This window comes from Oncorhynchus gorbuscha, linkage group LG09 (genome assembly GCF_021184085.1).
Source record: "Oncorhynchus gorbuscha isolate QuinsamMale2020 ecotype Even-year linkage group LG09, OgorEven_v1.0, whole genome shotgun sequence".
Lineage (NCBI taxonomy): Eukaryota > Metazoa > Chordata > Actinopteri > Salmoniformes > Salmonidae > Oncorhynchus > Oncorhynchus gorbuscha.
The window spans coordinates 43,772,470-43,800,105 of NC_060181.1; the positions used below are offsets into that span (position 1 = coordinate 43,772,470).

At 45.3% G+C, this 27,636-nt stretch overlaps 1 protein-coding gene across 1 annotated transcript; it reads left to right on the top strand.

Annotated features, from left to right (window-relative positions):
• On the top strand, positions 1-27,636 carry LOC124043667 (adhesion G protein-coupled receptor B1-like). The gene is made up of 30 exons (XM_046362487.1): positions 1-432; positions 5,127-6,035; positions 6,894-7,043; positions 7,168-7,266; positions 7,467-7,637; positions 7,897-8,061; positions 9,565-9,729; positions 9,921-10,085; positions 10,219-10,320; positions 10,445-10,551; positions 10,943-11,137; positions 11,313-11,381; positions 12,804-12,912; positions 13,899-14,042; positions 14,299-14,368; positions 14,616-14,718; positions 15,036-15,079; positions 17,728-17,854; positions 21,224-21,327; positions 21,435-21,537; positions 21,899-22,049; positions 22,309-22,378; positions 22,508-22,574; positions 22,769-23,026; positions 23,137-23,235; positions 23,371-23,407; positions 23,690-24,354; positions 24,609-24,716; positions 25,053-25,103; positions 25,473-27,636. The coding sequence occupies exons 2-30, from the start codon at positions 5,318-5,320 to the stop codon at positions 25,668-25,670; spliced, it is 4,614 nt and encodes a 1,537-aa protein (XP_046218443.1). The 5' UTR covers positions 1-432; positions 5,127-5,317; the 3' UTR covers positions 25,671-27,636.

The window sequence follows — 27,636 nt, forward strand, 5'->3', positions numbered from 1 at the left end:
GACTCCGAAGCCGGGAGTAAAAGTACCAACGATATATTGGAGCTCATAAAGGAAAGACAAGAACACATCTTCTGCTTTTAGGACTTTTTGGAGCTCCGATATACAACCAATTCGATATTTGGCTATAGTCAGTTTACCTGGATATAGCAACCAAAAAAAGTTGGTAGTACACTCTTTGGAGTTTGGTCAGAGTCGTTTTATTTTACTTTTGCTTGTGGAAGTGGACACTGCTCTAGAACTTGGGGTCGATCCGATACAGTCGTGTCTGGACTTGCCATTTACAGTTTCTGCCGTCGCCCCTTGCTGAACGTTTTGGCCCGAACATTCTGCGATGACAACCAACGTGAAGACTCCGAAAGTTGCTTCCTGAATCCAGCTCGAAGTATTGTGGACTTTTGGATGGAGAGTGTGCACTGAAAGAACATTCTCAAGGTACAGTAGTATCCGATTCTATTGGTTGATTCGTGTTTTACGTGTTTTGTTGCTTTGTCTTTTTGACAATTCAATCGTGTGCTTTGTCAGTAGTGCTTGGTCAAATAGTTGGTATTGCAATGTTTATTTTTATTTTTATGTGTTTACATGGAAGCCTATGTGAGAAAGTTGTCTCTTCATATGTGAAAAACCTGCCAGACTTTTGGAGAGTTTAGGTACTGGAATCTTAGCATGACTTTAGTCAGTGAAACGGAGCACGCATTAAGACTCAGTCGCTGTACATGGTACTGAACAACGACATTCTGACTCGGTCGATGTCGCTGTCCATGGTGCTGAACAATGAGATTCGGGTCCAGTCGCTGTCCAAAACGCTGTCAAATTATTTCCGTTTGTTTGCAATCGTCTTATTGTTGCAATATTGTGACTTCAGAGAACATTATTGCAGCAACCTGCACATGGGATTCATGATTAGCCTGCAACAACACCACACGAAATGACAAGCTTTATTGCATGTGAATCAAGCATGCACATGCAAATCATTTCAACAGGTCTCTCATGTACTGCTCCACTTGTTCCTTCTCTCCCTCCAAATCGCCTTTAAGTTATTTTGTGGGAGCAAAGGAACTATCATTCCACCTTGAGAATAGCCGTTCAGATCCGTTTGGGCTGCACGAATCTGAAGGGTATGTGTTGCATTGTTATGATCGCAAAACATCGTCCACGTATTAATGATATCATGCAATTGCTTTACCCTTGGAGATATCAACTTGGCGAATCCTTTGTAAGTTTGCACTCAGCCGGGCAATATTTCTCAATGTCCCTGTGCGCTATATGACATTTCATATAGACACGGACACAGACAGACATCATAAGAAACCGTGTGCAATGAGCTTGTAAATTGGAAGTGATTCTTGACGACAGCATGCGTTTGATCATGTTTATTATGAATGTTATGAACATTTCCGCCGTGGGAGTGGAGATATATTGTCACATGGACAGCAACAGAAATATACATGCATCGGCATTTATCAACAGGTTGCTCCAGCAAAGATTTCTCAATGATGATTTCTTTTAACTGTCCAGCATTCCCGAGCGTCACAATTATACCCTGCTCAACTCTGACTCATCTCTGAATTTGATTTGATTTAATAACGTCTGTTAAGAACCTATGATTTGATTATGCAACATTTGCTATTCATATTGCTTAAATAGTTTCATGTTTACCATTTCAGTCTTAGTTTATTCTATGACTATGGAACTTGAAAAAAACATGTAATAATCATCGCTGTCTTCCGGCTTTGATGACCTTCCTAATGCATGATATCCGGTGCATGCATGTTGTTTTGTCATTTCTGTGCCTCAGTGTTCATATAATGCTACGGAAGTTAAGACACAGGAGCCCATACAGACGACTTGTTTTCACATCAAGGTTTGAATTTACTAACTTGCTGCCTGCTGCCATTGCACAACATTCACCGAAAGTGCATTTGGGAAAAAACACACACACACAGTTGCCACAGCAACTGAACTGACTCTTACCATAGGTCTCCAAAACAAAGGGAGGCTGTTAGAGGCAGTAGTGCTTTATAATGTGAATAATTAGGACCATTTTGTTCCAGTGCTAACTAACAAGTCAGATCTCATAGAGAGACACAAAGGGTGTGAACTTGGAATGAAGCAAAGCATATTTAAAGGTTGCCAAAAGCTCTCTTGGCTTGCACATGGCACGCAATTGAATAGAAACAGCTGGAGCCATTTATTTGACTAGATGACCCCGAGAACGCGTTTATTTTTTTTCATGTTTTTGCTTTTGTTGTGAAAGTCAGCAGAAAGAGAACAATCTTGCAGAGAAAGGAAAAATGGGGACACAAAAGTAGAAGTGACCTCTCCTCCCTCGTTCACCCCCCCTCCTCCTCCCCCTAGGGCTTCTATCACAGATGGTTCAGTTGCAGCTTGCTTATTCCCATATTTCCCTTCTCCGACCTCTGCACAAAAAGATACAAAGTGATAGAAGATCTGGGGATTTTTTTGGTCACCTGCGACAGCTGTGGACTTAATTGCCTGCATGTTATCTTTTCAGAAGCACCAAGGAGATGTCCCTGTGTTCAAACAGTTCATATACATATTACAGGCAGTGTAGAATAGAGCAAGCTGTGTGGCAATGTACTATGATTTGACTCTGATTAGAGTAGTCAGGACTTGACAGCCACAGGTATATATATCCTGCTGGCAGAATACTTGTCAACTGATCTATGATTGCCTTCAAAACAACCACATATGTACAAGAGGTAATGGTTTCTGTGGCAGCAATAGAACTCCCCCACACACACCCAGTACTTTCTCACAGCTCTCCATTTTCATTAGTCATGCAAACCCATGGCCCTTCTGGCTTAAAGCGATTCTTCTATCTCTGCAGATCTCCTGTGAAGTCTTGAATCATTGTACTTCAACATAGATAGGTTGTACACATTCCTAAGTCCACATCTCCGGAGAGAAACGGGAGTGTTTGTTTACTGGGCTGTTAGTGCTGATGGGTGCATGGTATTATGCAAAGCACAGCATCAGCTCTCTGGTGAAAAATGCCACTTGAAAGCTGTGCATCACAGCACAACAGACAGAGAGCACCTGATGGTAATTTAGCTCTTTCCCCTCTTCTGAATTTTACACTAATCTGCACAAAAAACATTCATAACAGCTGTTTCCATAACTACCACCTGATTACGCGTAGGCTGCCTGCTTTTGTAGAAATGTTGTTGACGACAGCGAGATAGGGAGAGCGGTAGAGATGGAGCGATGAAGACAGAGATAGAGAGAGAGAGAGAGAGGGTGGGAGCAAGGGTGAGAGAGGGGGGCTGTAAATGTGACAGCCATACATGTTTTTCTCTCCTCAGTCCTCGCCCCATTTAAAGCCCATTTATGGAGCTTCCGGCTGGTTACTGGGTGGCGGAGGGAGAAGAGAGAGTGAGACACATACTCCCACACAAGCAGAGGTCTACCTCAGAGGGAGAGTATAGGAAGGAGGCTGGTGCAGAGCATGGGCAAATTAATGATGGTCTAGCTTTGAAGGATGCAGGTGAATCGCTACTGAGAGAAGGAAGGAGGAGGCACTGCTGAAGTTGTATTTCAAGTTTTTTTGTATATCATTCTGCACCTGGTTGTACCTCCTGCTACCCCACCCACCCAATAACTTAGCCAAGGCTTTGAATCCCTTTGCAGACCTACTCATAACGTTTTAATTATGTGTGAATTACTCGGCATCAGTTGGTGGGTTAATAGTGTTTTAGGGCTTCTTCCGACATTAGTCACTAGCTCAAGGCGACTGGGCTGCCATAGAGACATGTAAGCAGGAAGAATAGCCTTGCCCTGCATGCATGAGAAAGTTGTTGCTGAGCAACAGTCTTCTTCTCTCCTTATTCCCCTATAGGCCCAGGGAACGACCCCAAACCTAAGTCACCATAACACCTAGACAATGTGTATGTATAAGGTGCCACATGGAGAGTCCAGTACAGGGATACTGATCTTGTGTGCTCTTTGTTCCAGGGCCAGATAGGGTTATTCCTATATATGACTTGACAGATACAGATGTAGGATCTTAATTTGAACCATTTTGCTACTGCAGGAAAATAATCCTGCAGAAACATGCCATTTTAATTATTATGTGGATGACAATTAATGGAGATTTTTGTCAGAGTTGACACATTTTTTTACAAGAGAAAATAAAGTCTGAAATGATCAAATGGGAATAACAAACCTCAAATACACTACAATTTTTAAATGTGATCAAATTAAGATCTTGCATCTGTACCTCTCTCCACAGGGCATCGTAGTGCAGCAACTACATGCTGTATATGCTGGTTTATGTCTAAACACATTTAGGGTGGGAAAAGCAATGTTGCATGAGTGTCATCCCAATGCACTCCACAGCTGCATATTCTAGTGTGGGAACTGGCAATCGAATAGACCCTCCCTTCAGTCTGCCCTGAATGGGGCTCCTGATAACCAAGGCTTCTTCATTTTTGAGGGAACGCAATAGGCGAAGGGTCAAACAAAGTTCATGCAACTTGTGGAACTGTAAGTGAGATCAATGACTTAACCTTACCATGTTGCTCTTGCTTCTCAGATTCCTGGGCATTGTAGAGTGTAATTGACTTTAAGTGTTGTCTGCGGTTCCCAGTGGCAACGCGCCAGCACCAGACGTCAGCCTGACGCACTTCGGTTAGCATTTAGCGGCACATTCCCTGTGTGTGGGAGGAAAGAGCGAAAGAGAGAGAGAAAGAAAGAAAGAGAGGGAAATTGAGAGAGAGCGGAGGCTAAGACTGCAATTGCAGATCCACACACTGTTATTAAACTCTGGACCCTCAGTGCATTTGTTCACTGGAGAGATCTGCTGCTGCACAGTATTGCTAATCACAGGCTCAACACTCAAGTGGAGATAGATGTAATCAGGAGACTGGGAATTATTTTTCACCTTTATTTATACAGGTATGTCAATTACCTCAATAAAGACCAAATTCTCACTAACAAGGATGAGCTGTGCAGGTTGCAATGAGCATATGTATATTAGAAGTTAGTTCTGAAGAATTCCTTGAATTCACCATAGGGCCAATGTACCTCTTGGTTGGTTCTGATCAGAGAATTGTTACACTTAGTGACCTGTCATGTTTCTTTTTTTTCATCTTCCCTTTGTCCAACAGACACATCTTTGACACATGGCTGTCTTTCTGTCCCACTGAAGCCTTTGAACCCCATCCAATTCCTCGGAGAGTAAGCCAACAAGTTCCAAGCAACTGAAGTCACATCGCAACAAATTGCATAAATAGAGGAGAGAGAAAAGAGTGAAATCGATTTGAGTCCCCTTGAAACGTCCTCTCGAAGCAACCACAGAATGGCGTGGCCACCTCCCCGGTCGGGGCCCTTAGTGGCCCTTGTGGCCCTCCTTTTCCTCGGTTTGACTTCCAGCATCCCGTCTGGCCCGGCCTCTGATACCTGCGCCACCCTGGAGCAGAGCCGCTTCTTCGGGCTGTTCTCTTCGACCGCCAACCTGCCCTCCACGCCGTGCTCCTGGACCCTGCAGAACCCAGACCCTCGCCGCTACACCGTCTACATGAAGATCACCAAGCCCAGCGACTCCTGCCTGCCCCGCCAGGTCAAAACCTTCCAGTTCGACTCCTTCATCGAGACCTCTCGCACCTACCTGGGTATGGAGAGCTTTGATGAAGTCGTCCGATTGTGCGACGCTTCAACATCTGTAACCTACCTGGAGTCTAGCAAGCAGTTCCTGCAGCTCCGCAAGGTGGCGCCAAGACACGGCCTGGAGATTGTGGAGGGAGAGAGCAGCGGTGAGTTCAAGGCCGAGTTCCTGGTGGTGGGCAAGAGGAACCCCAGTATGCCAGCCTGTCAGAAGCTGTGCCAGTGGCTGGAGAATTGTTTGTCCACCAGCACTCATCCCAACCCCTGCGGCATCATGAACACCCCCTGCCAGTGCTGGGAGACCCCCGTCAGGAAGCCCGGTGGCTGCTACCGTGGAGGCGTCTACCTGGAACAGTGCATCCCAACCCCCAGAGACAATGGACGTGACATTGTACGTGACACCGAAATCATAAGTGAGTAGAGTTACCACCACCTAACTGGCTTACTGTGTAATGCTCAATGTCCACGAATCCACTTGTCTGTTTTTGTTTTCCCATCCAATAGAGTCTAGACTAGATCTCTGTCTGGCTGATTGGAATCATGTTCCCTTGGAAGCACAGCCTCCCCATGCTGACTCAAACTAATCAACCCTCCCCCCGTTAATGATCTAAATTCTAGAGGTATAGAGAACGTGAGGTTCTGATGAAGATGTGCCCTTTGCTGCCTCAGTTACATAAGGCATAAATGAAGGGTGTTAGGAAGAGACTGTGCCTCCTTAAGGTCTAAGTGGTCAGATTGCTCCCACTGCACAGTGTTAGCTCGCCATTTTGTTTTCATGGATGGCGGACATGTTTGCTGGCTCTTTGTTGGGGGATTGAGCGATGCAAAAGGCACACACACAGTGTACACAAAGACCTCACAGTTAGCTGGCACAGGAAATCGAAGCCAATCACTTGCAGTAACCATAGCAACACGCCAGCCTTGCACACCGTGCTTTCCAGGGCGCTGGAAAGCAAACAATCATTTCAAATGAAAAACTTTTATCTGGTGTGGTTTCCTCACAAAGAGCTGTCCTTGTGCATTTCTCCTTAGCTCTCTGACAGGCTCAGTAATTTCCCGTTACAGTTTTTACATCGAAATCCTTGAGAACACTACCTGAAAAAAACATTTACAGTCTTACTGAACTGTAGCAATTTCTATATCTACATTTCTGAGCGGTAGGGCTTTTTAAGAAAGAGTTAAGCTCCATCCACATCTATATACCATCTTCAAGAAGGATGTCTCTGGACTTGTGTGTGATGCCATGTGTCTCATGTTTTTCTCTTCTGCAGAGGGCTGGAATGGTTGGGGCCGCTGGTCTGAGTGCAGTATGGAGTGCGGGGGTGGAGTCCAGGTGCGCAGCCGAGCCTGTCATCCAGAGGATAGTGTGTGTGAAGGCGTGGTCGAAGAGGGGCGGGCCTGCAACCCTCAGCCCTGCATTGGTGAGTCTACCTGTCAATCTGTTTTCTTGGAAGTCTGTCATGTCTAACCTACTGTCTGTCTTTGTGTTGATCTGTTTGGAAGCGGCTTGAGTTTCAGCTCACTAATCATCGTTTATCTCCCAAGGTCAAGTGCGTGCCCGTAGCCAAGCCCTAGCTTCCATTGTTGGCCTGAAAAGAGAGAATGCTGATGTTCCTAGCACTGGAGTCGTGGCCCCTCAAACAGGTGAGTCACACATTCTGGTGATAAAGGATACAAAATCGAGTTTTGGAGATAGTTGGAGAGGTGTTTACGATGGTGTAATACATTTAAGAGACCAGTAGATCGTTTGCAGTTATGTCATGTATAACTTAGCTCTACCATATAAGTTGTGTTACGGCCGCCAGACCTTCAGCGCTGACTCTTTGACCCCTGACCTTTTGTAGTGGACGCTGCTGCGGTTGCAGATGAGTGGTCCCCCTGGAGTGTGTGTTCAGTGAGCTGTGGAGAGGGCTGGCAGGCCCGCTCCCGTTTCTGTGTTACGTCCTCCTACAGCACCCAATGCACCGGCCCCCTCCGCGAGAACCGGCCCTGCAACAACACCATGGTCTGCCCCGGTAAGTGGTGGCTCATTTACCGGGGGCCGTGTTTAGGGTGGTGTTTAGAGTGTGTGTGTGTGTCTCTAGACAGGTTGGCAACTCTGGTCAAAATCACAACTCCACCTAGTGGATAGCTCGTGAACTCACAGTCAATAACCCAAAGACCCTACAACTCAGTTACCTATGAATAATTCATGTTCATTTTGAGGGCAAAACCATCACGTAAAAAAAAATGTATGTTTGGTGACATGGTCTGAATTTTTCCTCTTGTTTTCAGTTGATGGAGCTTGGGACGAGTGGTCCCCATGGAGCCTGTGCTCTTCCACCTGCGGACGTGGTTACCGTGACCGCACCCGCACCTGCAAGCAGCCCCAGAACGGAGGAGAACCCTGCAAGGGACCCATCAAACAGACCAAGTTCTGCAACATCGCAGTCTGCCCAGGTTAGCCTTATTACTTACTTAATTATGATATATGCCACTTAGCTGACTCTTTTATCCAAAGCAACTTACAACAGTGAGTGCATGCATTTAAGTATATGTGAACCTAGCGGGAATTGAACTCACTACCCTAACTCTTAATGAGCATATCTTTGTCAATGGGTTGGCTTTCTCACTGACCCCTGTGGGAAGAACTCTGACTGACTAAGAGACATTCACTTTCAAGGCTTCTCGCTTTCCTCCTTCCTGACTTCCTACCCGTTCTAACTCACATCTAAAATCCTTTAGTGATGGTGGTTATCTTGGGGAGTAAAGTGTTGGTTTGGCATCACATCTGACGTACTGTATCTGCAGAACAAATACCTGCAGGGCTTAGTCATGGGCTATACAGGCAGTGAGTCATACACTCCTCATGGTCATCCTCACCACTCTCACTCACTCTCTCACTCTCTCACTCTCTCTCTCTCTCACTCTCTCTCTCACACACACACACACACACACACACACACACACACACACACACACACACACACACACACACACACACACACACACACACACACACACACACACACACACACACACACACACACACACACACACACACACACACGTCGGAGCTTCAGTTCTCTCTCTGGTGATACATACACACCGCCCACTGTGGCAGTGAATGGTTAGTCCTCTTATCTCTCTCACCTGAATGTTTAGTCAGTCTGATACTTAGACGTTTTTCATTAAAATAACAACGGCTTTATATTTTGCAATTCCGTTATTCACTTAGCACATCGCTGATTGTCTGCCGCTCCTCAATACTTCGGACTCATTCAATCTGCTTGGCCATGTAGTTTCATACTGTGGACAGCAGATGGCAATATGCACCACCAAGAGATGACCACTGTAAATGACTGTCCTTACTTTGGGAAAATCCCATTTGTGGACTTGGCAGTGAGAGAAAAAAAAGCTCCTGCTTGATCCATGTAGGCTGATGGGATGACTTAATGAGGTGAAACTCGGGGAGTGATGGAATCCGACGTCCTCCAGAGGCTCCTAATTAGGCCTGCCATCCCGTGTTGGGAGACATTGACTGCATCTTAAATGGCACCCTATTCCCTATATATAGTGCACTACTTTTGACCAGAGCCCATGGGATAGCTATAGGGCTCTGGTCTTCCCATACGACACATAGTTGTAGGCCCATGTTGACCTCCAATGAGCGAGCAGACATTTTTCTCCCTTTAAATGCAGTACACTTGATGATGTTCTCCCAACGACTAGAGGGTTTTGTGTGTCGTTTGAGGAGGGCAATTGGTTGGGGAGGCATTTAGAGTTAGAGACACCTGCAGTGGTGCATGAAGGGCAAACGAGAGCAGAAGTTGAGCTTTCACTGCTGCTCAGTTTCAAAGTAGGACATGTTGAAATGTTAATAGCATCTCTGTGCCATGATGATTACTGGCCCGAGGCTTGACGGTGTCCTAATTCTCCACCTCCCTCTCTGGTTCCCTCTAGTGGACGGTGCCTGGAACGAATGGTCCGGTTGGACCACCTGCTCCGCCTCTTGCTCCAATGGCACCAAGCAGAGGACACGTGAATGCAACGGACCGTCCTACGGAGGCTCGGAGTGCCGTGGTGATTGGCGTGAGACCAACAACTGCTTCCTGAAAGATTGCCCAGGTAGACAGCTAGCACCACCAAGTTTGTAATGGAGACCTCTTTTGTCATAATAACTTGTCAAGCACCCTGTTCCAGACGTAGTCTATGTGTAAAAGGCCAGTATTGGGCCACTATGGCCAGTAAAAGGCCACTATGGCTACTGGTCAGTCTGTCGAAGGTCAGGGAAAAAACATTTGTTTGTCTCTCTCTAGTTGATGGACGCTGGTTATCATGGAGCTCATGGGGAAGCTGCAGCAAGACCTGTGGTGGAGGAAGCCAGCAGAGACAGAGGATGTGCGAAGGACCTTACTTTGGTGGAGAGCCTTGCCCTGGAGAGAGAGGAGAGCTGAGACGCTGCAACGAGAAAAGATGCCCAGGTCAGTGAGTCAAAACAACATGGCTGACATGTGGGGTGAAATCAAATTCAGTGGTTCAACATTAAACAACAGTTTTCTAATACAACTTGACCAAAGACAACCAAGCAACCAAATCTCCTTCTCTTCTCTTCAGAACCCCATGAGATCTGTCAGGAGGAGACCGACGGTGATGTTGTGTGGAAGAGAACCCCAGCAGGAGATATGGCGGCCGTGACCTGCCCTACAGACTCCACAGGTCAGTACATTAACACATGTAGCCCATTATTCTTAAAAGATATACATGTACTTCACATGTTTAAGTAATGTAATCATCCCTGTGTATGATCATGCTGACCTCCGGTACTCTGTTGTACACACAGGCTTGACCTTGCGCCGATGCACCCTTGGCGCTGTAGGCCTTGCTTATTGGGAGAATCCGACCTACGTTAAGTGCATCTCCAAGAACTACCAGGACATTTCCACATTGGTAAGTTGGCTAGACCAGAAAGGAGTGTCTGGAGATGTATCTTCCAACAACCGTGCTAGTTATGATCGTCTATTGTTGTCTCACACGATTAGTAGTCAATCCTTTAAACTCTGAAGATGCTGCCCTTAAAGCCATAGCTACAAACCATTAGAGATGGGGCTCACTACAATGATAGATACCTAATATGAAGATGGTTGAAAACACATCTCCACAACCTATGATTTCCCGGCCGAACTCGAAGCAAGTTCCACTGCGTTTTTTCATTGTTCCCCTCTAATCAGGGACTGAAACAGACCTGGGACACCAGGTGCTTGCAATGAAATATGTAGGGTCGGAGTTGAATGCTCCTGAACTAGAGTGTGACCTCTCTACTTACCCTCCCGTCCTATAGGCCCAGGATGGTGTTGATAAGGCTAAGAAGGGCTTGATGGCTGATGGGATTTCTGAGGTGATCTCCCGACTGAGGGCCACCTCTGATGAGGGGACCAAGTACAGCGGAGACCTACTGTCCATCATGGATGTCCTCAGGAACACCACTGAGATCTACAAAGGAGCTGGATACAGCCTGAGCAATGCCGATGTGGAGGTCAGTCCGAAATACGGTGTTGCTTTTGAATTAAGCATTGCAGATAAAATTGCAATGTGTATTGTCACTCACACATTATAAGCTATTCCTTTATGTTCTGACACTCCTCCGGCAAAGTAGGATTTGGGGCTTGATCAAGTCTTAACACCTATCGCTCATATCCCCTCTTCTACAGAACTATGCCCAGACAATCAGCAACTTACTGAAGGAGGAACATCATGATAAATGGGAGGAGGCACAGCTGGTGAGTGACAAGTTCTGAGAGCAGTGTATTTAGGCAATGCGACATGTGAATAGGTGCGAGTGGGTGACTGTGTCACTGAGGAAAAAGAGTGGTGGAGAAAGTTTTTCATCCTTTGTCAGGTTTGTGTGAGAGATGGAGTGGGGGAGAAAGTTCGGTCTGTGAGAGCGAATGGGGGGGAAAAGTGGTAACTGGTGGTACCTCATTATCACCCCCCCCAAAAAAACATTCAGTTCACTACCACGGAAATAATAGGCTCCATAGTAATAAAAAAACTGGACACTCAGAGAAAGAATGGGCAAAAATGTGAGAGTATTGATTAAAAGGAACAGAACATGTGTCATTTCAACCCTCACCCCTTGACTTCCCTCACACCGCCCCATACTGAAGATAGTGTTAGGATCCTTTTTAACATGTTATGCTCTGAATCAGATGGGCCTCGCGAGAATTTTAAGGAAGACTCTTGGCGGGTTTTTTTTCTCATTTGTCATGACATGTTGCTATATGTTGATTTTGTTACTTTAAACCCTTGTTCAAGTGAACTTTGACCTCCAGCCTCATGGATAGGATTAGTCCGGGTATTATTGTAATAGATATTGTGTTCTCATTAGCCTACTTGGTTAGATAAAAGTAATACATATATTAGTATGGAAAACTCCAGTCACTAATCAAAAGGCTCCACATTCAGGGAATAACAATTTGCTCGTCAAATTGAAGATGAACTGATTACGAATTAGCCGTGTGTCAGTTCGGGACAGAGAGAAAGAGCAAGGCAGACAGGGAGAATCACAACGCCCACTCTCCAATCTGTGCGTCTCCATACCAACCCACAGACCATGGTCGTTGTAAAGAAGGGACACATACACAGACACTGTACAATATGTATTACACAGATATACACACACCTTTCGCCCACATCGGTACAGTTCTGCGTCAGAGAGGCGCAAGAGCCCTCCCTCCCGTCCACAGAGAACAGGGAGAAAAAGAGGAGAGCGAATCAACAGCCTGCTGCCTGATGCCCATATATGTCCCTCAGGAAGTTAGGAGGCTCCACAGTCGATGATAGTGCTTTTCACTGCTCAGGAACATTGGTATTGTGAAAGACTAAGATACAGTATGAAAGGCACTACATATACAGTGCGGTATAAGGCCTATACGTTCATTGTTCCTCTTTATGCTCAGCATAGATAAGCGATGCTATGAAAAACAAATAGTCTCCCAGCTGGCAAAACTGGCATTGTAATAGTCACACAATTTCAACCAGACAACAACAAGTTCTGGTTGTAAATTTGTTGTAATGACGTTCATTCAACCAACTTCAAACAACCCCTGGATGTTTCTGATTTTCCTTTATATAAACGTATGGTCTCCCCTCCTCTTTTCTTCCTTCTCGCTCTCTCCTCCCTCCACTTAACTCTCCTCTAGATGGGCGTTAACGTCAAGGAGTTCTTGCAGCTCGTCGAGGACTTTGTGGACATGATCGGTATGCAGATGAAGGACTTCCAGGACATTTATGAAGTCACAGAGAATTTAGGTGAGCCCCTCATTTTTCCTGGCAGGAGCTCTCTGCTCTGACATCCCACGGTGATTTGTCTTTACCTTTTCTCCGGCCACAGAGTGCATCAATCTTAATCATGTCACCGAAGAGAGGTTTTAGATTAACAATAAAAAATGTATCTGTTATCACTGTGACATTTTGGCAGGCCCGTTAGTAGCAATCCATCTTCAAGATAGTTTTGTCCTATAGCAGCTGAAATATGTCACAAATCTAATCAAATACAATTTTATTTGTCACATGCTTAGACAACAGGTGTTGGCTAATAGTGAAATGCTTACTTAGGGGTCCTTTTCCAACAAAGCAGGGTTAAAGATTTTTTTTAAATGAAACAAACAAAAAATGAAATAGTGACACGAGGAATAAATATACAGTGAATAACTAATAAAAAGAATGAGTAAAAATAACATGGCTACATATAGGGAGCAGAAAATAACATGGCTACATATAGGGAGCAGAAAATAACATGGCTACATATAGGGAGCAGAAAATAACATGGCTACATATAGGGAGTCGATGGGCTAACATGACATATAGGGAGCAAAAATAACATGATATAGGGAGCAAAAATAACATGGCTAGTAAACAGATAAACCCCATGCAAAGATACAAAGATAAACCCCATCCTGCATGTTACCAATTGCGTGGGAGGAAGCTAGAATCCGATTGGGTTTTACATAAGCTCTCAGAGAAGGCACATACTGTCCAAACTGTAGAATTCACACTTATTTCTTGCCATGCCACCTTGACTATAGCAAAGCTGACATTCACAATCCCAGTTCACACAGGATTCAGCAGCAACTCCTCCAGACAGTGAAAAGAAATGATGTGTGACGCATGAAACCATAGCTGTCCTCGGCTCTTCACTTACCAGACCCTAAGGGAGTCGCAGTATCCTATACACACCATGTATTCCAGGGACACTCTTTGACACAACACCTTCCATCTCTTTTTCTCCTCTCCAGTGTTGAGCATCCATAAGCGCCCCACAGCCATGACCACCGACTTCACCTTCCCAGTGAAAGGATGGAGAGGCATGATGGACTGGGTCAGGACCTCAGAGGAGAAGATCACCGTCTCCCGCGACGCTCTGTCCATCGACCAGTCCGGTGAGAATGGCATACATACTGTATTTAAATAGTGCACATTCACAACCACTGATGCATGCATGGTACAGATAGTCTACAGATACACATGCGTGTACGTATTTGTGTGAAGAAACCGATAGCAGGACGGTGAAACAAAACCGTTCTGCGGAGTCTCAAAACACCTCGAAGCTCTCGCCTGCTCTTGTTGACACCCACTGTTTTCTTCTCTCCTAGTGAGTAATAACAATAATTAATTGTGTATTTGTGTCTGTGACAGAGGGCACCACTGCATTTGTGACCGGGATCATTCTGTACAGAAACCTCAGCTCCATCCTATCCTTCCAAAGGTAAGACCTTCCTACTGAATGACTCCTACTCTATTCTAGCACACTTTTACAGTGCCCTCTTGATACACTGATTTACAGGCATATGGTTACTCACTGTACAAACCCCATTCAAACCATTTTAGCATTCCCCTGAAGTATTCGCCGTTGATTGCCAATTTATCCCCATCAAACACTGGAAATGCTCCGACAGCACATTACCAGTACTGTGCTTTAGTTTGACCAAATGTCCTGTTTCTTCTCTCCTCAGTAACAGCAGCGTACTCAACTCAAAGGTAGTTACAGTTGTGGTCAAGCCCACCCCAGGTCTGCTCTCCACCCCAGTGGAAATCGAGTTCCCCCACCTCCATAATGTAAGTTCCCATTGGATACCCACTTAATGGCCCTTTAGAACTACAAGTCCCCTAAGTGTATTGGTCGTTGTTTTTATTTTATTTGAAACAAGCAGCAGTACGTTAAGTCGCATGAATAAACCTTGCGTCATTGCGGTAATAGAGGAGTGGACGTTTTTAGTGCCGTGGGTGAGGTTGGGGGGAATGAAACGTTGGATGGTGGTTAGCTCCATGCTGTTACATCTCACGCATGTGATAACAGATTGTCCAATTGTGCATCCCACGCATTTCCTTTTCCTTAGATCCTTACCCCGCCTTTTCAATTTTTTTCTTCCCAGGACACCATCAATGAAACGTGCATCTCCTGGGATGAGAGTGAAACGTAAGTGGTGACTAATGTTGTTTACATCCCGTTTGTCCATTCGCATTCATAAATATCCATCTTTTCATAATTCTGTCAACCCATTTGGTGATAGTTGATTATTCCAGAAAGCTCAAAGGCCATTCACTACTGATTCTATCACTTGATATGAGCATTCATCCTTTAGCTATATAAGTCACTGTGATGCAGTATTGTTGCAACTCTTGTCATGTCAATCATCTGGACAAGCAGGCATCAATAGATTATGTTGACATGACCCATCTCTCTGGGCTTTAAGGGTAACAGCCGCTCTTATCCTCAGAGCCCCCTGTGACACCTTTCACTGATCAACAAGTCATCTGGATCCATTCATACCCCACTAACTAGGCAGGGACACAACACAGAGGCAAAATTGATGTAAAGTTTAATTCCGAGTATAGCTAATCATCCAAAGACAATGGCAACTCTTCTTCTCCCATCTCTCCCGTGTCCATTTTGTCGTTTTAGAGGTTAATAGATGTTAACAGGAAGTGACAAATGGACTTTAAAAAAAAGATGTTTAGATGCATTTTAATGCATCCTGAATACCCCCCGCTGTTCAACTTACCCCCAGCTCTGGATCACCGTGGGGCATTGGGTGGATCCTAAATGGCACCCTATCCCCTATATCGCACACTACTTTTGACCAGAGCCCCATAGGGAATAGGTTGTCATTTTGGAGGCAGCCGTACTGTGCCCTCCGGAAGCACAGGTGGGCCATTTGCATTTAGATAGATTTGTACACTTGTGGAGCTCAGATAAGCACTGCAATGCATTCAGCTGAGGCCCCGTCCACATCTGCATCCCTTCCCCACCTGAGAGAAGCAGCCCAAGAGAAGAAACAAAGAGGTAGAGGAGAAAATGTCATTCACTCATACACTTTCAGAAGGGAAGGGGGTAGGACAAGGGAGGGGATACGTGCCTCCAGCCAAATTAGTTTCTTTTTAGACAGCGGATGTGATTATAATGCCTAGATGGAGGGAGGTTAGGGGGGAATGGTAGAGAGGGAGAAGCCCTGGATCAGAGTTTGGGTCAAAGTTTACTTTGTGGAGGAGCACTTGTTTGGTTTTGAGGCAGTCTCACTGGGGAAATGCCATTACTCTACATGTCCATTCATGCCCAACTGTCTATGCTATGCTACAGACACACAGATTGAGGCCAAGTGCTAAGCTAGGCTATTCTAGAGTCAGTGTCCATCTCTCAGTGACATGCTATTAGTATTAGATATTAGACTAATTCCAAGCTAACATACTCTGTCTGATCCCTTTTCAAAGCTACACAGTCAGATATTGCACAGTTACACAAACCATACCAAGGAACAATGCCTAGTCTACCCTCCACTTCACCTCACAACTTCTGACCCATCTGAGTGATCTGAGAAATCGAGCAGGCAAGCAGGCATTAAACTGTACTGGCAGCAGAGCAAAGCCTCCTCTCCAAGTTGACTTTGCTGTTGACTGCAGTGACTCCTGCTATTTCCCTTCTCTCCCTTCGATGCTCGACAGTGTGTGGACTAGTGTCTGGGGGGGGGGCTGGTGGTGGTGGTGGTGGTAATCACAGCCTTTTGCTCAGGCAGGCTCACCAGTTTGTGCCTGAGGCCACGGTTCAATGCCTCGCTCCCTTCTCTCTCCCCCCTGACACTCACATCATGTGAAACGCTGCGAGGTGGCAGCGTCTGCTGCTGCACAGTGCAGCCAGCTAACTTTATCCCCATAACCACTCGTTCATGATGTGGAAAAGGGATTGTTGCCGTCTTCAGATTGTTGATTACAATGTCTTTTAATGGTCATTGATGACAAGACGTTGCCCTTTGTCTCCATACCTAAAACTGGATATTCTGGGATGGAAAATCCATAGTGGCCATCTTAATAACTGAGAGTTAGAATTATACACAGTAGATGTTCAAAAGGTTTAGAGAAGACCCTATGGCAGCCTTAGAGGTCATGCGTGAAGCAATTCCCATGCCCACACCATAAGGCCATGCATGGTTTAGCAGAAGGGCACCAGTGAACTCCATCATGTTTCTTATTTTACTCATACTTTTGAGTGTGCAAGAAAAATTGTATTCTCATTTCTCATTTACACTTCTTATTTACACTTTCAGTGTATTGACTGTAGGCTTGTTGGGGATATCCAGTGTCCACCATCTCATATCTAATGCCTCTTGGGAAAGAATATAAATTAGACAGATTATTGTTTATGTTTTTGGTATAGTATTAGCAGCAATAGTGTATTCATCCCATAGCAAGGCTGCCATTTCAGGTGTTAGAACTACAATTACACTCATAGTTATTATAACAAAACTGTTTTTCTTGTGAAAGCAACAGGTTAATTCCTATATCATTTCCGTGTAATAAGAATTTAGATTTGCATAAAAACTAACACACATACCACGTATTTTATCAATCACATATCAGATATATGAATTCCTCTGCATTTCAAATGACCATGCACAACTGAAAGACCTGTGATTTGCTATTACAAATATGCCGGGCATATTTTACGTGGTCTTATTATAGACTAGGCTACAATGCTTTTTTGGGGGGATGGAGAGGTTGATTGGAGACATTTCTCAGATTATGTTTCCTCTCTCATAACCCGCTGTTCCCTTTCACTCTCGCCCTGTGCAGTTCTTCGCTGCTTGGATCTTGGTCTGCGCGTAGCTGCAGAGCCGTCGCCGTTGATTCTTTCAGAACCAAATGCGTCTGTGACAGACTCTCCACCTTCGCCATTTTAGCGCGGCTGAACCCTGATATGGTAAGTGTTGCGCTTATTTACCTTGTGTTCCTTCACTGTTAACGTTCGTTATGTGTGTGTGTGATGGAAGAATTCAATGTAAACAGTAGACGTTGTTTTTCGAATGGCTCGGTTTCGCGCTGCCAGCCTCCCCCTCTTTGTCTCTGTGCAGGTGCCATTGACCATAGATAGGTTTGATAGACTGGTGATTTGAATGGTCAGACAAATAACTGTGCAAGTAACATGTCGATATTCGACACGAAATGCCATTTCTATCAAAATAACGATCGATTAATGTTAGGCTAATAATAGCCCTAATCGTTACATTTTAATGGTGGTTTTCAACTAGACTCACTGTCTTATTCAAATATGTGCAAATAACATTCCTGTGTGTGCATTAATAATCGGAGACAATTCTGTGTCATTCTTATCAATTGAATGAAATGGATAAATTCATGTTTAAAAACATAAAGCTAAATTGTTTCTTTGTGACCTACAAATGGAGTGAATAGTTACAAGCGTCACTTGAAAAATCATATCAGAATTTGTTCTACATATTTGTTCTACATATCAAAATGTGTCTACATTTGTGCTTTAAATTTATTTTTTCCATTTGATCAAGATTATTCATTCATGCATTTTGGGTATTCAAATTCATAGGGGATTGCATTGCATAGTTTTCACAGCATGCATTGATTTGGTAGAACATGTACTTTGATTAGTGTATTCATTCTATCAATACTCAAAGAGCTCTATTGCGCAAAGGCAAAGTGTAATTTACCCCAGTTTAGATTGTGCCTCCATAGCAGTGCACTCTCTAGTTGCCCTGGTAACGACTTCTGCAGCAGCAAGCTTGGTCTGTGTGATTTTTGCTTACTGAGATATTGAGGGGAGGGAAAAACCACCATGACCAAAACCACACTGACAATCAACAGATAGGAAAGTAATATTTCTCTGAATATTACAATTCAGAGAAATGCAGGTTTTCGTCTCAGATCGGCTTAATTGCACATAGGATTACCTTCCATTCCACTGCAAACATCAGATACTAACCTGTAGTGGGCTCACCAGAATAGATATACAGCAGATATACAGCATGTCAAAGCCTATACACATGCACAGTCACTCAGTCAGTATGCTTGGACTGCATGATTCTATTGCATCCAGCAAAAGATGCTGCCAATCTGAACATAAGAGATGCAATCTGGGCTTTGTTTGTCTCTAGACCTGTTGTCATCGATTTGTTTGGTCTCTGTTGCCTGTCTGGAAAAGAGAAAGGTAGCTACAGCGCCCCCTGTGTTTGTGAGAAGACAACTAAACCAGCCACCCCTACCTGCCCCCCATAGTCGACGGCCAGCTGCGCCAATCATTTCGCCTGCCAATACCTCTGAATCCTCTATTACACCCCCCATCCTCCTCCCTACCACCCCACCCCTACGGGTCGCATATCAAGTCTCTCTGAAAAATGCCAAAGACTCTGGCCAATGAGAAGAGGATGTCTGGTTGTGCATTGACGGTTCCACCCGCCCCACCATCCTTTGATGTGTGCTGTAGACATTTTCAATACGGTCCCTCCGGCTGCCAGCTGTCTGGGAGAGGAGAGAACAGCCAGACACTGCAGTGTTTCAGCTCTCATTTGATAAGGTCTGCTCCCTGGACCCTGCACCAACGAGAACGTGTCTTGGACACATGGTCAAACCTAGTTAGTCAGTGGAGGGAACCTTGTTCACTGGACCCCAATTAGAGCGGTCCGCACTGGGTAATCAACCCTTATCACAAATGAAAATGCACACTTAATAGGCACCATAAAGGACTCTTTTTTTCCTCCTGTCCTGATTTTAGGTTTAGGAGAAAATGGGAACTTTGGGATTCCTTCAAGGGCAAAAGCAAGACATGGCTCACATTTAGAACAAACTCGCTGGATTACAGTTTCACTCAGTAGCCCATGGCGAAAGGCAGCATCAACCCAGATAGAAAGACATATAGGGAGGGAGGCAGTGAAGCTAGCATACTGCTGCCGCAGTTCATTTTCACCCTGGCATTAGCAAACGGCAGTTCAGCTCACCCCTCCGCTATCTGCCATCTGGTTTGGGAGCCTCTGATGTAGTTGGATAGATTTCTAAACAAATGTGCTGTGCTAATTTAGCATTTGGCTGCCGTAGGCCCGGGTTTGCCAGCTGTGCTGTGATAAGAGGTATGTCCACGCAGAGAGCAGATAGCGATATAGACGGCCCTCCAAGGCACCGCATTCATCCCCATTTTAGCCTCTCGGGCATTATCTGCAATGCCAAAGCGATGTGGCTCTTGTGGTATTTCCTATGCTACAGACACAACACTTAATGGGTTTATCATAGAAATCCACTGGAGGGCGTAGCCAATTTCACTTTCCTCGCACCTCAGGTTTATCACATTTCAAGCATTGGTTTTGCTTTTTTTTCCCTCTTCCTCGGCAATTAGCTCGCCCCTTAGCCTTTCCCACCTCTTTATAAGTGCCACAATTCCTAACCCCGATCAAAATGCCTCATTAGATTCTTCGCCTGTGAAGGCTTCCACATTGGGCGCCTGAACATGGTTTGTCCGCGTCTCATTTGCACCACAGTGATGCAGATTAATCTATGGTGTTAAATTAACTCAACCCCTCCGAAGTCTATTCAAAGTACGGGGAACGAAGCCCCAGCCAATTAGCTGGTGGGAGTGGGTGGGGGCAATGGGTCCCTCTCATCAGTATTGGCGCCCTCGTAGCCCCACAGGTGAGTCAGCATCAGGGCTAACAGGGTGCGAGACCTCTGCCGTGTGCCCGCCGCTAAGGGTTCAGTGTGCCAGGTCTGAGACACAGGCGGGCACTAGTAGGGCACTAAGCTGCTGTCAGAGGCGTGGGAGGTGATAACCTGTCCACTCCTACAGGGAGGGGTAACAAGACACTGGGCACACACACAGACACAGTAAATATCCCCTCATAGAAAGGCACCGCGGCATATAAATCCATGCAGATATCAGCTTGTAAGGAAGGCCCGGGATATTTCTCCCTCTTTCTCTCTCTCCCTCTGCTTAGTAGCGGGAGATATATGTTCTGTATCCTCCATGCCTCATTTGCTGGTTCAAACGCTCAATGGGAAAACGCAGTGACCTCGGGCCGAGTCTTTGGCTCGCCGCTCCATCTTTCTGACACGTTCACCTTGGGGTCACCTTGCCTTAGCCGTGGCCTAATTGTGCCATTCAGCTGTCTGCCCACAGGGAGCCGTCTGCTGTTGCAGATAGCGCAGCAGAGAGTAGACTCACTGCCTGTGTGTGTGCGTGTTTTCATGCGTTAGCCTTTTTTCATGTGTGTGTGTTTGCTGGTGTGCAGCGTAGTAAGGGAATGTATTGTGTTGTCTTGTCTCCTCTCTACAGAACATGGATAAGAATCTTCTTCCCTCTGTAACGCTCATCGTGGGCTGTGGGGTCTCCTCTCTCACCCTACTGCTCCTCATCATCATCTATGTCTCCGTCTGGAAGTAAGTGCCCCCTGGAAGCAAAACCACTATTACACATTTCACGTCTTTGTGTGCGCAACACGCTTTGTCTTCCCCACCGTCCTCACTCTCTCCATTTCGTCCTCCAGGTATATCCGCTCGGAGCGCTCGGTGATCCTCATCAACTTCTGCCTCTCCATTATCTGCTCTAATGCCCTCATTCTGGTTGGACAAACCCAAGCTCGCAACAAGGTATGGCACAATTCTAACCAATCCCCTCTTCTTTGTCCTTCTTTGACCTTCTCTATATGGCTTTGACCTTCTCTGTGGATTTGACCTTCTCTATGGATTTGACCTTCTCTATGGCTTTGACCTTCTCTGTGGCTTTGACCTTCTCTGTGGCTTTGACCTTCTCTATGGCTTTGAGACCTTCTCTATGGCTTTGAGACCTTCTCTATGGCTTTGACCTTCTCTATGGCTTTGAGACCTTCTCTATGGCTTTGACCTTCTCTATGGCTTTGAGACCTCTATGGCTTTGAGACCTTGGAGATGAACCGCACCGCTGACACCGTTTTTCTCTCGCTCTCTTTCTCTCTTTCCCTCCTTCCTTTAGGTGGTGTGTGGAGTGGTGGCCGCCCTCCTTCACTTCTTCTTCCTCTCATCTTTCTGCTGGGTGCTGACGGAAGCGTGGCAGTCCTACATGGCTGTCACGGGCCGTCTGCGCAACCGCATCATCCGCAAGCGTTTCCTCTGCTTGGGCTGGGGTACGTGCCCTAATAAATGGTTTTCTGTCTGTCTGTCTGTCACTCTGTCTGTTTTTCTGTCCATAGAAATATAATTGCTAGAATGGGCATCCCCATTCAAAGTGTAAATAAAGTCATCATTTGTTTATGACTCTGTTACTGTGTCTATGTGTCTGTCTTTCCTCTTCCAACCATCTTTGGACATTCTAGCTGTACGTTTTCCTGTATTTCTGCCATTTATTTCTTGTTCAATCCTAACTCTGTTCCTTCTCTCTTATAGGACTCCCTGCTCTGGTGGTGGCTGTGTCTGTTGGATTTACCAAGGCTAAGGGATATGGCACCGTCAACTAGTAAGTTGAACCTAAATCTGTTTCTTCCTCCCCACCTCTCTCTCTCCTTCTTCCCTCCACTCTCTCTCTCGTGAACTCCCTTTCTCCAGCTCATGTAATAATTGCTTTTGTTCTGTCTGTTCCCTGTAGCTGCTGGCTCTCTCTGGAGGGTGGACTCCTCTACTCGTTTGTTGGGCCCGCTGCTGCTGTTGTTCTGGTATATATCCCTGTATATCTAAAATGATTTCGAAATACATAAAAAATACTTATTAATGAATACTTTACCATGCATTCTCTTATGGCGTATGGTATTTAAACCAATTTCTAACCATTGCTCGCCACATTGTTAGCCATAGCTCATTGCTCACTACAAGTGTCTCACTCATTGTGTCTTTAACTTCTTTTGAACAGGTGAACATGGTAATTGGCATCTTGGTCTTCAACAAACTGGTGTCCAAGGACGGCATCACCGATGTCAAACTGAAGGAGCGAGCGGGAGCGTCTCTGTGGAGCTCCTGTGTGATTCTGCCCCTGCTGGCCCTCACCTGGATGTCCGCTGTCCTGGCCATGACCGACCGCCGCTCCGCTCTCTTCCAGATCCTCTTCGCGGTCTTTGACTCCCTGGAAGGGTTCATAATCGTCATGGTGCACTGCATCCTGCGTAGAGAGGCAAGCGCAACGTTTTCACCTCGGAAGTTGTTTTCCTACGTTTTGGTTTGTATTGAAGGGTGTTTCCGGATGTGGCTGACTGTTTGGTCATTTCGCCACTATTTTCATAGGTTCAAGATGCAGTGAAATGCAGAGTTGTTGACCGTAAGGACGATGGCAATGGAGATTCTGGCAGTTCCCTCCAAAATAGCCACCACACCCAGCTCATGGTGAGTGTCTTTGTTTATGCTTATAATGTCGGAATAACATCGTTATGAATGACTGAAACTTGTGTTTTCAATGTAAAAGTAAATACACTTTCGGTCACTATTAATGAAACCATCTCTTTGTATTTTGTTTTACAGTCTGATTTCGAAAAGGATGCTGACTCCAACAGACCTGGTGAGCCTCTTTCCTTTCATTACTCTCCTAACCATTTTTCCATTCACTTACTTAAATGCCCTTTCATTCGTGGAGGTCATTTGTTTTGTCCATTTAGAATGAAGATGTTTTAGAGGCAGGTTGCTACTTAAGGAAAACATTTCAGCACTTTGATTACTTCTAAATCTATTATTTACGTTTGACCATCCTTTCAATCAATGTGAATCAACAGACATGCCCAGCATCATTTTACTATCAGTGCACTCTCTTACCTATTTGCCCCGACCCTCCTCTCCATTGCAGGTGGCATGAACTCCTCCTGTGAGGAGAAGATGCCCCTCCCACCTCAGCTACCCCTCCCCATGAGCTCCAACTTCCACACCCTGCCCTCCCACACCACCAAGGCCCACATGCAGGCCGTGCCCGAGTACTCCAGCCACACCCTCACCCTGAAGAGGGAGAAGACCCGGCTGCATGGTGGCATGGACCCGTCCTCCTGCGGGAAACCCGTCTACGTGTGCGAGGGCGAGCTCTTCCAGCAGCTGGACGCCAACCTGGCGCGTGGCCAGGCGGAGGGGAGCTGCCCCGACGGTAGCGGCTACTTGCTCCTGCCCAACACCACCTCCACCCTTCGCAAGGCCAAAGAGGACCAGTCCAAGTACAACATCAGTGTGGAGCAGCTTCCACAGACCAGGCTGGTTCATCTCAGTGGGCCGTTCGCTGAGCCCCAGGCTGCCTTCGGACTCAAGACGCTACCATCCGACCGGGTCAGCGTGTCCTACTCGGAGAGGGACTCTCCCGTCCAGAACATCCACAACATGTCCAGCGAGTCTCACATCACCCACAGCAGCCTGGGAGACACCTTCGACTCAATGAACTCCATGATGTCCAAGAGTGAGACCATCTCCACACTGTCCATGAGCTCCCTGGAGAGACAGAAGTCCCGTTACGCTGAATTAGATTTCGAGGTATGTATCACTATGTAACCAAGACAACGTTGTTATAGAACACATACTGTATTATCATGTTAATAGCACATCTGTAAACTTGTAATAAACATGGAATAACGTCAAAGAGCTGAATGTAAGCAATCTCAAGTGTATATTTGTATATTAACCAATAATATGGATAGAATTCATCAGTAGGAAATTACATTTGTCTAAAATGGGGTCATTTTGTGCCATTTGCTGACTTACTATTCTTATTCCCATGTGTCCTGTAGAAGATAATGCACACAAGGAAACGTCACCAAAACATGTTCCAGGACCTCAACAGGAAATTACATCACGCTGAGAAACAAGACAGAGAGTCCCCTGCTTCAGACAGCAAGGTAAATAATCCTATAGGCATCTATTTTACAGTGGACACACAGATTCACATACTGTTAATTGAATTTTTTGTTTAAATGCCGCAGAAAATAAATGGGCAGTTGCTAGGCTAAGCAACATTTAATAGAGAACGTGAGAGACCATTCCAAGCAATGCAACATCTTCAATCATCTTTGTCGTGCAGACATGCTGAGTCTTTATTTACATACGAGTATTGTTCTGGAAGAAAACCTGACCTCAGCCAACCATATTGACCTCGGCGGTTATTGAAATTGCATTTAGCAGTCTTTTAAGAATGTTTAAATAATAATGTTTTTTTTTTGTTTTTTTCCTAACAGTCTGTGAGATGGAGTGTGTCCTCTGGAGGAAGTGACAAAACAAACCACAGCGTGAGTCCTATTACCCATACTGGTCTAACTGACTGAATATGCCTTTTCTGGCATTGTAAATAGGGCATACTCAGCATTGCAATGCTTCACTAGCTCCCCAGTATGAGAGGAACAGTTTATCCACATTACGCAATCATATTAGTCCATTTTTAAGTTACCTTAAAGGTAGTTAATGGCAAGCCGATTGACAGTTGTTTGGATTAAACAAGGAAAGACTACAATGACTGACCGTTGATCTGCCTATCAACCAAATTCACAATTTTCATTACAATATTAGGTCCAGCTTTATTTCATTGGACTATCCCCAAATCCAATTTGGGCCCATTGATGATACCAATACTCATGGCCTTTTTTTGTTTACCTCTTCAGGACAAGCAAATGCCACAGGTGGAGAGACCCTGGGAAGGTGTCCAGAGGACCCAGCACTCGCCCCCCGCCTGGGTGCGGAAGGACCTGGAGCCCCTGGCCGCGTCGCCCCTGCATATGCAGCAGGTGGAGTGGGAGAAGGCTGGAGCCACCATCCCAATGGTCAGCCAGGACATCATCGACCTGCAGACGGAGGTCTGAGAGGAGAAGCCTGAGATTGTTCCTTATAGATCCACCTCAGTCACCTATTCTATTGGTTGGGGGAGAAGAAGAGCCATGGATCCACGTGGATAGAGTTAGAGGAAGCCAATAATGAACAGGTGAAGAGAGGAGGGGGTAGAGAGAGCTGAGAGAGTGCTGAACCCAGAATCCATGTCTTCAGACCCTTGGCAAGAGAAAGATGGAGAGATGGAAGGAGGGAGGCTATTGTGTTGTGCTGTGGGGATTTGTTTTCCAGCAGGGACTTGATAATGAGCAACACTAGAGAAGCACTGTGATTCTGACCTGCGGTTAGTGTCAGGTAGTGACAGATGGTTCCAAGGACTGGTTCTGGTTCTGTTCGCAGCCCGACCACTGAGAGGTTTCTTACTGCCTGGGCTCAGGAGAGGTGTGGTCGACATGGTTAAAATGCAGTCAACGTGCCCCTTTGACTCGTTTTAAAACGCCGGGTCTCACTTTACCCGGGAGCTCCAACCAAACGTAACATTTGTACGCTTGTGTTTGTGGCCAAGGCATCTTCCAAGTTAGCTAGGACAAGGCAAGAGGAGCGGTCTGGACTCCCTTCAGACTTGGGGTCTGACTCAACGCGGTGGTTTATCAATCAATGCTTGATCATGCTTACAGAGCTGAGAATTATTATTATTATCATTATCATGTTGTTATAGTATTATGATTATCATTCTTCTTATTACTATTATTGTTATCATTATCATGTTGTTATATTATTATGATTCTCATTCTTATTATTATCTGTATTATGTTTGATTGTTTTAGGATCGATTTGAGTTTATATCTTACTACTGGTGAATGTACAGTTTTTTGCACTGTATATATCATTAGGCTCAAATATTTGATTTGAATTGGAAACCCAAAAAAAGGACTGCAAAGCATTGGGACAGCCAGCGTGGTGGTGGGAGCACAACCCTGGTTCTGCCAGCATTCTGCCTACGCGGCACATGACATGACTGGAAGAACAACCAGCTTTGTTTTACAGGAATAGCAGTTGCATTCTGGAAACTGCTGGGTGGCATCATCAGGAAGTGGTGGACAAAGACCACTCGATTCCCACCACTCCTCCTCAGCTGGCGGCAGAATGCAGGCTCCTCCGGGTTCATAATAAACAAGAGCTCCAGACCATGAGATCTCGTTTCCATCCTGCTACGCACGCAGCCTTGCAGACAGAAGCCCAGGACTAGAAGCCGTCGGGCACTTGCCAAAATGACATGACTTCACTTCCGCAGTGCCAGCTACTAAAAGACTTCAACACAACATATGTGTTTTAAAACCATCAGTGTGAAACTCGTGCAAAATGATGGGCGCTTGATGCTCAAGCAGGACTGATATCAGGATTTTAAGGCCGATTTTTCTTAAGATGTTTCAATACTCTTTTATAACGTGTTCCTCCCATTTACAGAGCATATAAATACTTTATTGTATAACAAATCTGTATTAGTAATGAAACTCATTCATTCAAAAAAGGTTTGGTTGTGTTCCGAGTGGAAGTGTAAGACTACAAATTATTTGGAGGTCTATGATTGGTAGATTATTGTAATTCTAAAAAACAGATGTTATATAGAATTAATAATAGCCTATTAGAATATATCTAAAAAACTGTGCTTCAGGATAACGGTTTTGATTCCTTACCTCACAGTGGAATAACTGAACCTCATGTCTTCTGTAATAGTGTTTTGGATCATCTTGTCATATTACCCAACAGTATGTGCCCAAAATCTTTCCTGTCCCCTATTTCTTCCTTCCTAGCCATAGCACCCAATACATACACCCCCCCCCCCCCCCCCGAGTTACTTGTATCAAATACCCATTTGTATCTACACTTCCCATTAGTTTTTTTGTTAGAATACAACTTTTTTTGAGTTTCTCTTGTTGTAAATGTACAGTTTTCAGAGCACAAGATGAATGTGATTTTTGTTCTAATAAAATGAAAACA

Bases quoted from the DNA above. Each gene is read 5' to 3' on its own strand.
- LOC124043667 (XM_046362487.1), top strand. From the start codon at position 5,318: ATGGCGTGGCCACCTCCCCGGTCGGGGCCCTTAGTGGCCCTTGTGGCC. The intron at 7,638-7,896 runs GTAAGTGGTGGC...TCTTGTTTTCAG, and splicing joins CAACACCATGGTCTGCCCCG to TTGATGGAGCTTGGGACGAG. The intron at 12,913-13,898 runs GTGAGCCCCTCA...TCTCCTCTCCAG, and splicing joins TGAAGTCACAGAGAATTTAG to TGTTGAGCATCCATAAGCGC.